Source organism: Hibiscus syriacus, unplaced genomic scaffold (genome assembly GCF_006381635.1).
Source record: "Hibiscus syriacus cultivar Baekdansim isolate YM2019G1 unplaced genomic scaffold, ASM638163v2 tig00111621_pilon, whole genome shotgun sequence".
Classification (NCBI taxonomy): domain Eukaryota; kingdom Viridiplantae; phylum Streptophyta; class Magnoliopsida; order Malvales; family Malvaceae; genus Hibiscus; species Hibiscus syriacus.
In genome coordinates this window covers 1,695,957-1,713,263 of record NW_024063138.1, presented here as the reverse complement: position 1 = coordinate 1,713,263, position 17,307 = coordinate 1,695,957, and the positions used below count along the sequence as shown (strand labels likewise).

General features: G+C 33.2%; 1 protein-coding gene and 1 pseudogene across 1 annotated transcript; one reads left to right on the top strand and one right to left on the bottom strand.

The window, feature by feature from the left end:
* The first annotated feature begins 256 nt into the window (after window positions 1–256).
* On the top strand, window positions 257–1,148 carry LOC120166032 (annotated as a pseudogene).
* A 4,231-nt stretch (window positions 1,149–5,379) lies between these two features.
* On the bottom strand, window positions 5,380–7,127 carry LOC120165920 (transcription factor SPEECHLESS-like). The gene is made up of 3 exons (XM_039175350.1): window positions 6,736–7,127; window positions 6,121–6,648; window positions 5,380–5,487 (listed from the first exon to the last, which is right to left on the bottom strand). The coding sequence occupies exons 1-3, from the start codon at window positions 7,105–7,107 to the stop codon at window positions 5,422–5,424; spliced, it is 966 nt and encodes a 321-aa protein (XP_039031281.1). The 5' UTR covers window positions 7,108–7,127; the 3' UTR covers window positions 5,380–5,421.
* Between the last annotated feature and the right edge of the window lie 10,180 nt (window positions 7,128–17,307).

The window sequence follows — 17,307 nt, the reverse complement described above, 5'->3', positions numbered from 1 at the left end:
GGTTCCCTCATCAAAACGACGTCGTTTTGGCACGACCGTTTTGATGCTCAAAAAGCTCAAAACGACGTCGTATTATTGATGAAAAAAATGTTTTTCATGGGATTCGAACCATAGACCTTTAGAATCCAAAACTAAATACCCAACCACCAAGCTAACATAAGAACTTGGTATAATATTAACAAAACTATTATAAATCTTCATCACTACCACCGTCACCCTCATTATCTTCCTCCACCAAGCATGTGTGAGATTGTTCATGAATATTTATGCTTCTGCTGTTGTATCTAATGCTGTTCCTACAAGATTCTACTTGTCTTCTCACCTCAATGGCTCTAGAATCTGCTATGGAGTTGGTGTTAGTGGAGGCTTTCACACTCATTTGTCTGTTATGCCTCTTAAGTCAGATGGCTCTTTATGCATCATGGAAGCTCTCTGCAATAGATCATAGTCAGAAGGTTCCCTCATAAACAAAATTTCCCCAAGTTTTCTTGATATTCTTATTTGTCCTAACACTTGTATTATTCAATGCTTGTTTTGTTTGAAGGGATTGTGCTTACTTCATCTCCAAAACTGGAGGACTTTCTGGGTGGTGCAATTATGGACCCTTATCAATATGGAAGTCACCAACGAGAAACAATGCCACTCAGCTTAGACTTCATGTACTACCACCAAGATGCGAATCAGGAACACAACTGGCAGTATTCTCTAGACCTTCTCCAAGAACCCTTTAGAGAGCAAGAACAAGAGTTTTTTTGTTCAAACTCACCACTACTTTTTAGGACTTGCCTGCCAGGCCATGTTTCATTCGATATTGGAGGAGGAAACCAAGGATACCCAACTTGCAGACTGTGATTCCCAGATTCCTCAATTAGGAGAAAACAATGCCTTATTTTAAAAACTGGGTAGCTTCTCACTTCTCTACCCGTGGTTCAATTGAACAACAAATGACTAGTAGCATGGTCAATGATGGAGCAGCTTCCGGCTCCGTCTGTCTAATGGATTGTGGAGACTTGCAGTCCCTAGGTTTGTCGATGAGTCCTGGTTCCCAATCCAATTGCATTACAGTTGCATTACAGTTGCGTTCTAATTGTGTTCAAGTGACATTACTTATTTATAATAGTTTTGTTAAGATTATACCAGGTTCTTAAGTTAACTTGGTGGTTGGGTATTTAGTTTTGGATTCTAAAGGTTTGCGGTTCGAGTCCCATGAAAAATTTTTTTTCACCAACAAAATGACGTCGTTTTGAGATTTTTGAGCATCAAAACAATCGTGCCAAAACGATATCGTTTTGATGAGGGAGCCATGTCATCGCCGTCACAGAACAAAGATGCAATGTCATCATCCCGTTAACAGATTAACGGCAGAGTGACAAAATTGCAGTGAAATATAAACGTCCGTGCTAAAATTAGAAAAATTGAAACGTCAGTGGCATTTTCGAGCCCGAGCTTAAAGATGAGTGGTTTTTGACGTAGTTTACCCTAAAAAAAACTGTAATAAAATAGAACAAAACGGAAAATTGCAAAATAGGGCATCCAATTCGAAATAAAATTAAAAAAGAACAGAGATGACTAATATGTAAATATGCGCCAAAAGTCAAGGGACCTAAAGGGATCTATCCCTAAAGTCTATGTACTTAAACCATTTCTTTCCCAAATCAGATAAGTTTCTAAGAACCTAAAAAGCTTTTTTCAATTTGTTCTCTCTCAACCCAATCTCTCACACGCTGCAGCAAGCTCCCAACTCCCAAGCATTCATTCAATAGCCTCTCATCGAAGTAGCTCTCCCCGCCGACCACCACCAATGGTGGTCGGGAAACCCAGAAACTCTACTACAGTAACAAAAATGCATCGATTTCTCCTCTAAACTCTTGATATAAGATTGGAAATAATAAACAAAACCCCAAAACTATACAAACGACATTCGACCCCTCGACTCCCCAATTCCGACGACGAGATCCGATGACCTCAAGACGACGACCTAAACTCTGGTGGAACCTCGAACGAATGAGGTAATAAAACCCTTTTCCCTCTTTATTTTTTTGTTTGAAAATAAAAGAAAGAAACCACTGTTAGAAACGAGAATACCTTCTTGAAAGATTTTTTGGGTATATTGCTTCTGATCTTTTTAAAGGGGAAGAACCCTCTGTTACAAAGTTTCTTTCAAGAGAAAAAATGGGAGAGATCTTTTACATTGCCCAGTATTTTTGAATCAGGGAAAAAAAAGACCCCGTTACAAAGCTCTTATTCGAGAGAAAAGGGAAAAAATGAGCCTCTCTTATCAATCATTTCTGAAGAATCTGGGGAGCCCTTTTACATTTGTTTGTTTTGGTTTTATAGCACCTGTTTACAATCTAAAAAAAGAAGGAAAACACGTTCCTTTTCATTTTTTTTGCATGGTTGCTAATTTGGTGCTGTCATGGGGCCGGCCGGTTAACCGCCTTGCGCAGGAGCAGTAGATGGCAGCGGGGTAGAGGTGGCAACAGTAATCGGGCAGTAAGTGCCTCGGATATTGATGGATTTTGTCCCTTTTTCCTTGTTTGAAATTTTATTTTTCTTTTGTATTTTATTATTATTGTAATTAATAATAATAATAATAATATATACGGGTGGATGAAAATTGGCTAATCTTTTGTCCAAATAGAACCCAAGGTGAGGCAGTTTTTATTAAGGGTATATCAGATACTACCAAATTTTAAGCGTTGTATTATTGATTTTTTAATTTTATCAATTATAACATTGAAGTTTATTTTTGTTTCAATTATACCAGTAAATTATTAAATCATCAACGATATAATGACGTAGATGACGATTGTCGACGACTATTGACGTAGACACCTTACCAAAACGAAGTCGCTTTGATCTGACAGTTAATGATTTAACAATCCAGTGGTATAATTGAAATGAAAATCGAATTTTATGCTATAATTGGTAAAATTAAAAGTTTAGTGATATATGATGTAGTTTACCCTTTTATTAATTAAGCCCACAAGTAGAGAAATTTAAAAGCTTAGGCTCAAGAACACAGTGTGATGAGCCCATTCCAATTGGACACAAAACTATAATTCCTCTTTAGAAATGGACATACTGAGAAACTGGTTTTATCGGGTGGTCCAAACCACAATAAAATCTCATGAATTCCTTCTTTTTGAAAAATTGAAGTGGTACATTTTAAGCCTCATTGAAGCATTCATGCAAAAAATTGACTCTGCTACAGATCATTCTTGTTTAAGTTTGCATGCATGGGACCATTTTTTAACATCTCGGCTATATTCTTTTATATTTTATTTCTTTTGGAAATGATATTTGAAGTATCTAATTCTGTGTTGGAGACAAAATTATAACATGAGATTACCCCATATGGAGATATTGTTATTTGCATGCATGCAGGAAGATCATCTACGATAAAAGATATAAAATGAAACTACACTACTTCGTAATGAATAATGTTTGTTTAGTAAACATAACTACAATTATCGATACTCAATGGATCAGGAAAGTTGGTTAAAAACTAATAATTTTAATCAATTAATCATTTAGTTAGGGCTTTTTTTTTATCCGAATGTCAACAAGAAAAATTAATAACGAAAAAGATTATTTTTCGGATTGATATCCATTTTAAAAAGGAGGGTAAAAATATGAAAATTTATTTAAATTTTATCTAAAAAGAATAAACGTGTGCAGTATGTATAAAAGACATGTATTTGTAGGAGTTCGCGACGACAATGACACTTATGTATTAACCTTATATTCAATCACTAAATAAGGATATGTTTAAAATGTTTTATTTAGGGGTGCTTATCGAGCGAGTTAATCGCGAGTTGGGCAGTGCTCGACTCGTGCTCGTTAAAAAGTTTTGTTGCTCAACTCGACTCATTGCTCGTTAAAATTGTGCTCAACTCGTGCTCATTAAAAAAACTTGTTTCTCGACTCGATGCTCATGAAGTTCACCGAAATTTTTACCTTATTTTTTTAACTATAGGTAAAATTTACTAATACTATATAGAGCTTAATATAAACATAAATTAATAAATTAAACAAAAAAATTATCAAAAGAGTGTATGAAGTAATTTCAAAGTCTAAATTCAAAAGTAACAATCCACAAATATATTAAAATAAAAAATAGGGTTTGATTTTTGAGTGTAGTAAAATATTAATTAATAATTTAGTATTTTTTGTTTATTAGAAAATTAATAGATTAGCAATTTATCATTTTTTTTACTATCTATTAGTCAATTAGCAATTTTTTTAATGAAACAATTTTTTTAATGAAACAATTTTTTAAGATAACTACTAAAAAATTATATAAAAATTAACGAGCTGCTCGCGAACTTATCAAGTCAAGTTGGATCTTGCTCGACTCAACTCGTTAAGGTCTCGAGTCGAGTTTTATTGAACTTTGACCGAGTCGAGTTGCTCAACTCATTAAGCACCATTAGTTGTATTTAAACATTTAAAAAACATCATATCTACATAATATGAGGTTTGAGAAGCTCATAGTTAAACATGTTACTTTTTGAACTCTCAAAGACAAATCCTAACTTAATCAGACTTATGTCAATTCAACAGTCAAATACAATTTTTGATACTGAGATCCCAAGTATTTTAGAAGATAACAACTGACAGAGTTTAGGACTTGGTCTGACCAAGTCCAAGATATGTACTTGACACCTCAAAATCAACATATTTAGCCAAAAGCTTCTCAGATCTTACATTGTTTAGATATAAGAGTTTTTTTTTCTAGTGTTTAAGTATAGCATTTTTAAAATGCATTAATTAAGTGATTGAAGATAAGATTAATACTTACATGTCATCATTGTTGTTTGACTGAAATAAATATGTGTCTTCAACATGCATCGCGTGTATTTTTTTTGGGATAAAATTTATATATATATTTTTATTTTTTTTCTCTTTTTTGTCTTTCATTTTAGTTCAACCTTTAAAAAATTTGATCGACTTATATATCATCATAATGCGCTTCCTACGTCTTCTGGAAATCACTTTTCATGTGGCGCATCTTTACCCTACTTGATACGAAAGTGTCAATCCAAAAATAATCTCAAACGAGGGTTATTTTTTATGTTTTTTGTGACATTTAGGTAAAAAAAATTGGACAAGAATAATTAAACAACTAGATTAGACAAGAATGAATAAATTAAATTAAAGAAATGGACAAGGTAAGTCCATACATGCAGACTAATTAAGCTTTTAGACACAAAATTACAAGGGTGTTATCCACTAGCTAATGCAATACAAGTCATCATGATCACCGATCTAAAATTACATTACTTTGTTAATAGAAATGGAGCTGGTAAACGCATGTCATATATATATATATATATATATATATAACTGCCATGGATTCCCATTCTCCATTTTTTTTTCTAAAACCAAAAGTAGAAATATTATGAGGAAGACTGCTTATTAGCTGAATGTTTGCTGGATTTGGTGTGCGAGTTCTTCTGCACTCAGTTGGCATTCAATTCCAATCTGTTTCATCCAAAAAAACAAAAATAGTTACAGTTTCAGTAAATCTCAACACAAAACAAATAATCCTCCCAGTAAATTTAACACGGTGAAACCAAAAATGGAAAAAGTAAATGCAAAGACACGTATGGTCATGTCATGATTCTCGCAAATGACTGAAAAGATACCATAGTTTTCAGTGATCCATCTCGTTTTTCAAGATTTGTGGTAACTGATCTTTTTACTGTCAGTACCGTTGCTAGTACACCAACGCCAGTCTGCACTGATTCCCTTTGAATTATTACGTTAAAATCATTGATTTTTCTCTCTTAATTTTCTTTCTACCCTGGACCAATGCAATTTTACTGTGGATCCTGCTGTTATTAACTCCTAATGCTCTTTTTCAATGATGAAAGGAATCATTCGAAATCAAACATGGCCTGGTTTATTAGGTCCCGATGAAGTGCAGTAAAGAGAAAAACAACAAAACCAGGAGGCGGTAGCGACAAACACACAGTACTCGAACATGCATGACTATGCCCTTATAAGGAGCTAAAATATTGAAAACGAAAGTTACCAACTTTTAGAAAACACCATTGCAGAATGAAAATTTACTATACTAATCACTAGAACTAACCAGAAGTGGTAAAGTTTTACCTTGATGGTGAAGGAATTAAGCACGGTATCATCAATGGTATTAATGTTGACATTGAGGATTTCCATTGAGAGGTCTTCAAGAGCGGATATTATCTTCACAGCCTGACCAGGAATCGGAGGAGATACCGTCTTTAGAATAAGATTTGGGCCTGAAAACTTCACTTCCACATTCGCAATGGGGGACTTTGATTTTGCAACGAGCTCGTTAACATTCTCTACGGAGGAAGTTGAAGAAGAAGGGGAGGGTTCGAGAGTAGTGGTCATGGCTGGAGAGCGGTAACCTTGGTGCAACCGTGGCTTGTAAGGGCTACCTGGTTGAGGGGTTCTTGGGCTAATCGGCAAGTTAATCCTTGGACTTAATGGTGGTTTCCGAGGGCTAAGAGGGGAGGGTCTTGGACTTGAAACTACCCTAGGGCTTAACACTTCGTTGATAACTTTCCTTTTCTTCTTGGCCTGGAGGGATTGAAGAACTTGCTGCAACTCGTTGATGTAATCCACAACACCCCCGATAATCGATGCTTGATCGCCCTAACAAATAATTCAATACAAACATATATAATAAATTAAAGGGTTAAAATAATAAGACAAGTAGTTGATGAAGACAAAGTGGCTTACTCTTTTCACATAGAAGCAAGGCATCAACGATCTGAGAACCGATAAATGCTCGTTCATTTGCTTCCTCCTGTTGCGTTCAACCGTGATATGAGACATTCTTTGTTGCCCATCTGCGTCTGTTTCCTCAGAAGAAGCAAGCTTCGGCTTCTTGCTTTTGGGTTCATGCTCAGGCTCCGACGAGTCCTTTGGGGTCACCGACATCGTAGTTTCTTCACCGTCTTTCGGGCAGCGAGCGACGGCCGTTTCTCCCAATGGAGGGAAGGGTGGAAATTCCGGGTTACCATCAAAACTCTCGAAAAAAGAAAAGAGGTCATCATCTCCGCCGGGTCCAAATTCAGCTTCTTCGAACAACTCGTATAAACTATCATCCATTTGAACGTGTTCCAAAGTAAATATTTGTTTTCAACTATCAGAAAACAGTGACAGAGATCGAGCCAACAGTGGAAAGGAGACTATGAAAAGACCACACTATATATATCAGCATCAAGAAATCTGTTTCTTGCGTGGGCATCAAACTGTTTTGAATACTCTAAATATAGGAGCCGTCACAGTTGGTGGAGAGTGATAATTAGGGATGTTTCCTCGACGAAATCTAAATCCAAAGTGAAAAACAGTAGTAAGAACAAACTAGGCTGTAGCAGTATCTCAAACTAGAAAAGAGAAAATAGGATAGGAGCCTGCAGCTTTGACAGTGATAACTGATAAATAAGCTCCATAAATTAATGCTCATAATGGAAACTAATTATATAATTTTTGGGTAAAGTATACAAATGATCCCACGATTATAGGTTGATGTTTTGTTGAGTCCCTTGACTATTAAAAGTTACAAAATAATCCTTCAACTATAGGGTATTGCTTTGTTGAGTCCCCGACAATTAAAAGTTATAAAACGGTCATCTAACTATTTTGTATGTTCCAAACTCGTCTTTTTTTTTGTTAAAAATTTGACGGCAGTCTGAACTGGATATTAACCTAATGATTGAAATATGGTAAAATTTGATCTTAGAATCTAAAATAATTGCCATATCTTGGTCAACAGATTAACATCTAGCTCAGATTGTTGTCAATCTTTTAACGGAAACGGACGAGTTTGAAACATACTAAATAGTCGGGTGACCATTTTGTAACTTTTAATAGTCGGGGACTCAACAAAACAACACCCTGTAGTCGAAAGACCGTTTGTAACTTTTAATAGTCGAGAGACTCAACAAAGGATCACCTTATAGTCGAGGGACTATTTTTGTGTACTTTACCCATAATATTTACCTTTCTTTTTTTTTCCGTCAACATCATCAGTGTTATTTGTAACTAGGGGTGCTTATCGAGCAAGTCGATCGCGAGTTAGGCAGTGCTCGACTCGTGCTCGTTAAAAAATTTTGTTGCTAGACTCGACTCGTTGCTCGTTAAGCTCGTTAAAAATGTGCTCGACTCGTGCTCGTTAATAAAAATTGTTGCTCAACTCATGCTCGTTAAGCTCGTCAAACTCGACTCATTGCTCGTTAAGCTCACTAAAAATTTTACCTTGTTTTTTAACTATAAGTAAATTTAATAATACCATATGGAGCCTAATATATACATAAATTAACAAATCTAATAAATTTTTTTTATCAAAAGCGTGTATGAAGCAATTTCAAAATCTAAATTACAAACTAATATTCCCCAAATACACCAAACTAACATATTAAAAGCAAAGTAACAATCCAGAATCTCACCAAATCAACAATCCACAAATACATATCAAACTAACATATTACAAACATTCTTAAAAAAAAGTTCAACAATACTTAATCAAACCTAAAAATAAGGAAATCAACATGTCTTCACTCCATTCATTGTTGGTTGCAATAACCAAATTACAAAATTGGGAGAATAATTTCCTTTGCTTGATCAACATAGTAATCATGTCAATAAAAACAATTAGAATATCTTATAATAAGAAACTAAAATAAATATTTTTACTTTTTCATGAATAATATAAAACTAAATCAATTAATATGCTTAATCTTAAATAGTCTTACTTTGTTCTTTCTTTTCACTCAATGGAGAGATTGACACCAATCTCCACTACAAATCAACATTTGCACAGTATCCAGAGATAGTGAAGCTCTATAATAATCTCCACTAAATGTAGCCTCATAAGCTACAATTGTTATCAAAATTGCTAAAACACCAATAGCCAACCTTGACAAAATCCGAAACTTCAAAGATTGATCCTTCCACCATCTTATAGGTTCAAAGTGGTCACCTTTATCCATTACACATCCATCCTCAAGATACAAATCAACTTCATTCTTTTCAACATTAGCCAACACTTCATTGTTAACCACATTATTTATTAGATCAAATAAAGGAGTGTTTTTTCACTAAGATGTGAAGTACTTTCAATTCCAATTTCTCCACTTTTTTCCATTGTGGGAGGATAATAAAAACTAACACACACATCATAAAGTTGATACAACATTTCTCGAACTTTATGAATGTTATCTCGAACAACTTCTAAAGGAAATATATACGAGACAGTCACTTCAATACCTTTCATTTTCAAACGAGGATCCATCACATAACCCATAGCCATAAGTAGATTACATTCACCCTAATGCTTATCAAACTTTCTTTCATATTCTTAACCATATCACTAACAAATTCATCAGGAGATTTCAATTTATCATCCAACAACATTTTAATCTTATAAACTTCACCAACAAAATAAATTAGAGGTTGGATATTCCGATCCCGAGATAATATTGATAGCATTGGAAAATACAACAGTTAGGATTTTCGAATCTCAATTTGATCAATCGAAAATTTGCACAAGGGGGTGAATTGGCAAAAATTTGTTTAGGGAGTAAGGAGAATAAAACATAGAAAAATTGGCACAACGATTTATAGTGGTTCGACTTCTCAACTAAGTCTACCTCCACTACCTTAGCTCCTCACTCAGAATTTTCTAACAAATTCACTAATTTTTCCTTCTTTTTCAAGGACAAAGAGATAACATTTACAAGACTCTCTAGCTTTTCAAAGGCTCAGCTAGAACAAAATATTTACAAGAACCCCTTTACAAGGAAAAGAAATGTAAACAAAGATAACCTCTAAAAAGTAGGGTGTTTACAAGAATTTAGCTCACAAGAACAAAATATTTACAAGAGAATAGGAAGAAAGAGTGAAAAGCTCTTCTATTGTGTTTGATTTCTTGGATAAGTGTTCTAACTCTTCTTCAAGTATCCTCAACTTGTATTTATATGTTGGAATGAAGTTGTAGCCGTTTCTAACTGTTGGGAGTAATTTAGAGCCGTTGGGGATGTTTTTTCTCTACAAAATAAAATTGCCCAGTATAGAGGGTATCGGTACTCCTACATGGAGTATCGGTACTTCCTTTGTTATTTTTAAATAAAACTAGCCGTTGGGCCTGAAGGTATCGATACTAAGCATATGGTATCAATACTACTATGTAAAGTAGTATCAGTACCCCATTAGGTATCGATACCATTTTTGCATTCTGGAATTTGAGCAACGCTGGTAGTATTGATACTTCCCTTACCTTTGGTATCGGTACCATATGAACATTATCGATACTGTTCATGAGGTATCAATACTGCAAGAACAATATCAGTACTGCTTGTCCAGAAAAACATTTTGTGGTCAATTCCAAGTTAAATGGACTTTGAATTATTTTTGAAAACTTTGAATAAATTCAATTCAAGTCCAAAAACATTTTTCCATAAATTGTTATATCAAAATATAGTTCAACAATCTCTCATTTTTTATATAACAAACATTTGAAAAATTGTTTTTGGAAAAACTCTACTTTAATAAAATATTTAATGAAAAAGATATCAATTGTTGGAAAAAATATGAAAATGTTCAGCTCCCATTTTTCATGAAGAAATTGAATTTTTAAAACCATATTTCTCCCATTTTTTGTTATATCAAAAATAATTCAACTTTAAAGTTCTAGAATAACATTGAAGCATAAGTGATAAACTTGACATTAAAAACATTTGAAAAATCAAAGTTCCTCCTCAAAAATGCATTCCAAACAAAAATTTGATTTTAAAGGCTTGACACTTAAGCAAAATTGAATTTCAACAAAGAAAGCACATGAAATTCAATACATCCAAGTCTAAAATACTTTATGCAATACCAAATGTTGAAATTAGGTGCATATGCATAAAGCTTTCAAAAAATGTTATGTATTTGAAAATTTTGATATCAATTGTTATAGAGATATCATTTGCATTTTTAAATTACATGCATAAACATTTTAAATTTAGGTCAAAAAATTTTAAAAAATCAAAACATTTTGAAAATTGATATAAATTGTTAGAGAGACATCATTTGCGTTTAAAATCAATTTTGACCAAATTTCATTATGATGGACAAAAATTATGAAAAATCATTATATCCTTAAAGTGTTCATCATTACACCTTTTTAACATACATGAGATAAAAAATATAAAATTATTTAAAATCAAAACTCATGCATGCTTAAAACTAAATGAGCAACCAATTATGCAAAATTAAAAAGCTCTCAAGTTTAGAGGTTACCCATTCCTTTTCGAGTGTGGCTGGAGCATTTGAATATCTTCACTTTCATCATCATTGCTCCCACACACTTACAAGAGACATTTAAGTAGATTTTGGTATCCAAATTTCTTTGGATCTTTGGATGTTAGTTTCAATGCCCTTGTTCCTTTAGGAACTCATACTTGTCTAATTTCAAATTGTTTTCCTTTCTTCAAAGGACAAGTATGTTTCATATGACCATGAAAATGGAAATGTGAGTATTTTTACATTTTTAAACATAATGAGTAGTTTTTAGAAATTAATTCTTTTTCTTTTGTTAAGCTCTCAAGCTTAACTTTCAAATCAAAATTTTCTTTTTCTAAATCATTGATTTTGACTTTTGAAAGCTCCAAATCATTTTTCAAAGATTCATTTTGTTTTTCAAAATCAACTTTTGCTTCCAAAATCAAATCATTTTCAATTTTAAAATTTGAAATTAATTTCTTATATTTGGAATTCTCAAACTCCAAATACAACTCATTATAAACTTGTAACTCATCAAAAGAATAAGAATCAAATTCATTTGAGTTAAAAGTTACCATTGAATCTTCTCCGATGGCCATGAGACATAGGTTAGCTACTTCATCTTCATCATTAGAGTCATCTTCATCACTTCAAGCAGCTACAAATGCCTTTTTCTTGCTTGATTGCTTCTTCTTTAGAAGGGGACATTTATACTTAACATACCCCGTTCATAGATAATTAAAGCACACTGGATGACTCTTCTTCTTGCTTGATTCATGCTTCACTTCCTTCGAAATCATGAATCTCTTGAATCTTTTGAAGAGCTTGGCCATCTCTTATTCTTCATCATCGTCTTCATCCACCTCTTCATTTGAATCTTGATAGCTCTCATTAGTGGATTTGAAGGCAATGTCTACCTTCTTCTTCTTCTTCTTCTTCGTGTTTTGTTTATCTTCATCTTCCTTCACCATCAACTCATAAGTGAGAAGAGAACCAATCAACTCATCGAGAGTGAGAAACTTTAGATTCTTAGCCTCAATGTTAGCCCTATTCTTCTATTGCCAAGACTTTAAAAGAGAGTATATCATCTTCCTCACAAGCTTCTTATTAAGGATTACTTCTCCAAATCCCTTGAGACCGTTGATAATCATGAAAAATCTATCCGTCATAGCTTTGATGTTTTCATCAGGTTTCATCTTGAAATTCTTATAGCTATGGTTGAGAAGACTTATCTTGGTTTCCTTCACTTCATCAATTCCTTCATGAGTGACTTGGAGCTTGTCCCATATCTCCTTGGCATTGGAACAAGAGGTGACTCTTCCATATTCATCTGGGCATAATGCGCAAAAAAGGATGTGCATAGCCTTAGCATTGAGTTGGAACTTATTTTTCTCTCCATCACTCCAATCATCCATCTCACCGGATGGAGTAGAGTAACCCTTCATGATTGAGTTCCAGGCTCCTAGATCATTTTCTTGAATGAAGAACATCATCCTATTCTTTTAATAGGTGTAGTTTGCTCCATTGAAATATGGTGGCTTGTTAACCAGTTGAGAATCTTCAAGGTAGTAAGAGTCGAAGGTCGAAGCCATCTTTTTGTCGGTTGTGTAGGGAATCGATAAAGCTTCTTTTAGGATCGTCTCAAGGTGGTTAAATATTCTAATTAGTCAAACTCTTATACCAATTGTTAGGATTTTCAAAGCTCAATTTGATCAACCGAAATTTGCACAAGGGGGTGAACTGGCAAAACTTTGTTTAGGGAATAAGGAGAATAAAAAATAGAAAAATTGACACAGTGATTTATAGGGGTTCGTCTTCTCAACAAAGTCTATCCCCACTACCTTAGCTCCTCACTAAGGATTTTCTAACAAATTAACTAATTTGTTCTTTCTTTTTCAAGGACAAAGAAATATCCTTTACAAGACTCTCTAGCTTTTCAAATGCTTAGCTAGAACCAAAACCCCTTTACAAGAAAAGAAAATGTAAACAAAGATAACCTCTAAAAGGTAGGGTGTTTACAAGAATTTAGCTTACAAGAACAAAATATTTACAAGATAATAGGAATAAAGAGTGAAAAACTCTTTTCTTGTGTTTGATTGCTTGGATAGGTGTTCTAACCCTTCTTCAAGTATCCTCAACTTGTATTTATATATTGGAATGAAGTTGTAGTCGTTTCTAGCTGTTGGGAGTAATTTAGAGTCCTTGAGGATGTTTTTCTCTACAAAATAAAATTGCTCAGTACAGAGGGTATCAGTACTCCTACATGGAGTATAGGTACTTCCATTGTTATTTTAAAATAAAACTAGCCATTGGGCCTGACGGTATCGATACTACTATGTAAAGTAGTATCGGTACCTCATTGGGTATCGATACCATTTTTGCATTCTGGAATTTGAGCAATGCTGGTAGTATCGATACTCACTAGGCTGGTAATATCGATAATACCTAGTGAGTATCGATACTTCCCTTACCTTTGGTATCGATACCATATGAACAATATCGGTACTGTTCATGAGGTATTGATACTGTAAGAACATTATCGGTACTGCTTGTCCCGAAAAACATTTTGTGTTTAATTCCAAGTTAAATAGATTTTGAATTATTTTTTGAAAACTTTGAATAAATTCAATTGAAGTCCAAAAACATTTTTCCATATATTGTTATATGAAAATATAGTTCAACAACGACTAAAATATCCATCAACTTCTCAATTTTTCCCCAATCACTAGCGCTAGGACAATAAACATAATCTTTATCCTCCAAAGCAAGTCTAGAAAATACCCCTTTAAATTTGATTGCACATGCTAGCATGTCATAAGTTGAGTTCCACCTTGTCTTGCATTCAAGAACCAACCTTCTATGTTTTATGTTGAATTGTCCAACAAGTTCGGCAAACTTTTTCGACCGATGCTCACTACCATTGATTTAATCAACGGTATCATGAACATTCTAGATGATAGTTTCACTTTCTTCAACCCATGTTGAACCATAATGTTCAAAATGTGAGCACAACAACGAACATGGAACAACTTTCCACCACAAATCAATCTTTTAGTCAATGAGAATGTATCCTTCAAAATTTCTATACAAACATTATTTGTAGCCGCATTGTCCACCAAAATTATGAAAACCTAGCAAATAAATAAATAAATATAATAAGTGAATAAATTTTTATATAATATTAGAAAAAGTATGCAAAAATAACTTAAAAGAAGAACAACTTACTCTATTCTCAATATCCCACTCCTTTAAACAGTTGAATATGCAATTGGCAATGTTTTTGCCTTTTCGAGGAGGAGGTATGTGAAAATGCTCAATATTCTCTTTTGAAGTTTCCAATCACGATCAACAAAGTGAGAGGTAAGAACCATATACTCAATTTTTTGAGGACTTGAACGCCATAGATCAGTGGTTAATGAAATTCTATTTATACTCTTTAACAACTCTTTTAACTTTCTCTTCTCAATTTTTTAAGTTTTGAAAGCATCACTTCTTATAGTATGACGAGACACACTTTTCCATTGTGGGATTCCTCGTTTCAACATTAAGTTAAAACCTTCTTCTTCAACAATTGAGAAGGTCTTTTATGCATAACAATTCAATGAGCAATGCCTTCTCTAAACTTTAAAACATCAAACTTGCCATCATGCAAAGCACTAACAAATGAAGAATCAGGTGATCTAGCACTTGAATCCGATGGAAGGAAGTTAATTAAAGTTTGTTGTCGCAACTTCATTCGTTTTTGTGGACATTTATCCAAGTGACGCTTATAATGAGTAGTACTTCCAGAACTAAGTACTTTTAGTTGTTCCTTGCAATGTAAACAGCTTACCTTCCATAGATTGCCTATCATTTTAGGGTTTCCCAAGTCCTTCCAAACTTCATATTGTCTTGCTCTCTTAAAAGGGCCACTTGGAGGAACATCATAATTATCTTCATAGGTGGTTCCTTGAGTGTTATTTGGAGGCATTTCTTGATCCAATTTTTCTATCTTATCATCGTCAATCTCCATCTCATCATCAACATTCACATTAAATTCCTCAATCACGGGATTTTGAAAAAAAAAAGAATCAGGAGCACTAGAAGCATTTGTTCATATTTAATCAAAATATCAACGTAACAAGAAACAATCGTGGAACACAACTAGAAATCTCTTTATTACATATGTTTCTTACATCATATATATGACAGAAACATTCACAATAAATAGACTACCCATTATTCTAAATGTATTATGTCCAAAAGCCATTGTTATAAAAATCGACACATTCAAAGTTAAACATTATAAGTAAAGCTTTTGTTCCACTCTAATTCAAAGCAAATTAATTTGAATTTATTTCCACAACTGTGAATTAATTTTTGCTTTTACAACTTACAGATACATAAATGTCATTAATTTCTCTTTCAAATGAACTTGTTTCACTTTACTTATAAGCCTTAGATAAATATATACAAATATCAAATGCATCCATATCTGGCACCAATTGAAGTAGAATTGCATGCTTCTTGTTTATAAATAGAATATTGGTTTGATATGTACAATAAAAAGGCTAAAATGTGCCCGCAATTAAATTGTTTGATTCATGTGTAAGTGCAGTAGCTGAATCCTTCTAAACTATTGATAAATGACACAATTTGTCATTACAAGATCTCATGCCTTAAATAACTTCTAAACCATAAGTCATACTACTTTTTTCCCTTGTCCAGTGTACAACAAAATGGATACAGTACAAGTCCAAATGAATCAAGTTTATTGTACATAAAAGAAAGTCATACTACTTTTTTCCCCATGTAACATTGCAGCAGTGAATCAAGTTTTTAGCTTGGGTGAAAATAAAAGCAAATAAGCAGTGAAGAAAATACCATGTAACAGTGTCGTTCTTTAAAAAGGGAAGAAAAATAATTACAATTTTACTGTATATATCATAGCAAAGGATAAGTACAATTGAATGTAAATAAATCTAAACCCAAAAATAGAGTAATCGAAAACCTCAAACCAAGTTAATTTTAACAGACCAAAAGAACAAAAAATACAGCCAAATGAGAATGAAAACAAAGAATTCTAAAACTAGACTATTTAACTAAAATGAAAAAAAAACCGATATAGGAAAACGAACCTGTCATGGCTGTTGAATTAGAGATTAAATTATAATTTGTGTTTTGTGGTTTTGAGATTTGAGAGAAAATAATGGTTTAGTAGATGAGACTTTGAGTTGTGAAGGAGGCACCGGGGGAGTTGAAGAATGAAATTGAAAATTAGGGTTTCTTTTATTGGTATAATAAAATTATATTTATTAACTAATAATATTTTTATTATTTATTAGAAAATTAATTTATTGTTAATTTATCATTTATTATTATTTGTTAACAAATTAATAATTGTTATTTAGACATATTTTTTAAGATAACTATTAAAAATATATAATAAAAAATTAACGAGCTGCTCGCGAACTTATTGAGTGGAGCTCGAGTCGAGTCAACCCAAGTCGAGTTTTTACCGAGCTTTGACCGAATCGAGTTCGAGCTACTCACGAGATGCTCAACTTGATAAGCACTCCAACTTGTAACATAAGCATGTAACTTGATTTATTTTACATATATTAGAATTTTCTTTTTTCAATCATGAGAGATTCTGTTAATAATAAGAAAATATAAACTAGAGATTTAGGTGAGATTTTATTGTCATATATTTTTAAAAATACTTTTTAGTTTAAATCATGAAACAAAAATGATTAACATGGGTCGGTTCAAGTGGTAAGCAGTTTGATATTGTTTAAGCAAGGTCTTGAGTTTGAGTCATTGTGTATGCAAAATATCCTTATTAGGAGACTCACCCACTAAAATCAAATGTGCGACGCGGATCTGTCCGGATTAGTCGAAGATAGATTTGGTCAAAGCATAGATGAAGATAACAATGATAGCGATGTAGTGAGATTTAGGATTTGATCAGGGTTTAAATGAATATGGGTTAAAGATGATTTTAATGATGATAACGAAGATAGAAAACGATGATGAAGTATTAAGATAACCATGAAAATGAAT

What these genes read in the sequence shown, in the direction of transcription:
- LOC120165920 (XM_039175350.1), bottom strand. Translation starts at nt 7,107, where the DNA reads ATGGATGATAGTTTATACGAGTTGTTCGAAGAAGCTGAATTTGGACCC. An exon ending in CTTGCTTCTATGTGAAAAGA is followed by an intron (nt 6,649 to 6,735) that starts GTAAGCCACTTT and finishes ATTATTTGTTAG; the next exon opens with GGCGATCAAGCATCGATTAT. An exon ending in TTAATTCCTTCACCATCAAG is followed by an intron (nt 5,488 to 6,120) that starts GTAAAACTTTAC and finishes TGGATGAAACAG; the next exon opens with ATTGGAATTGAATGCCAACT.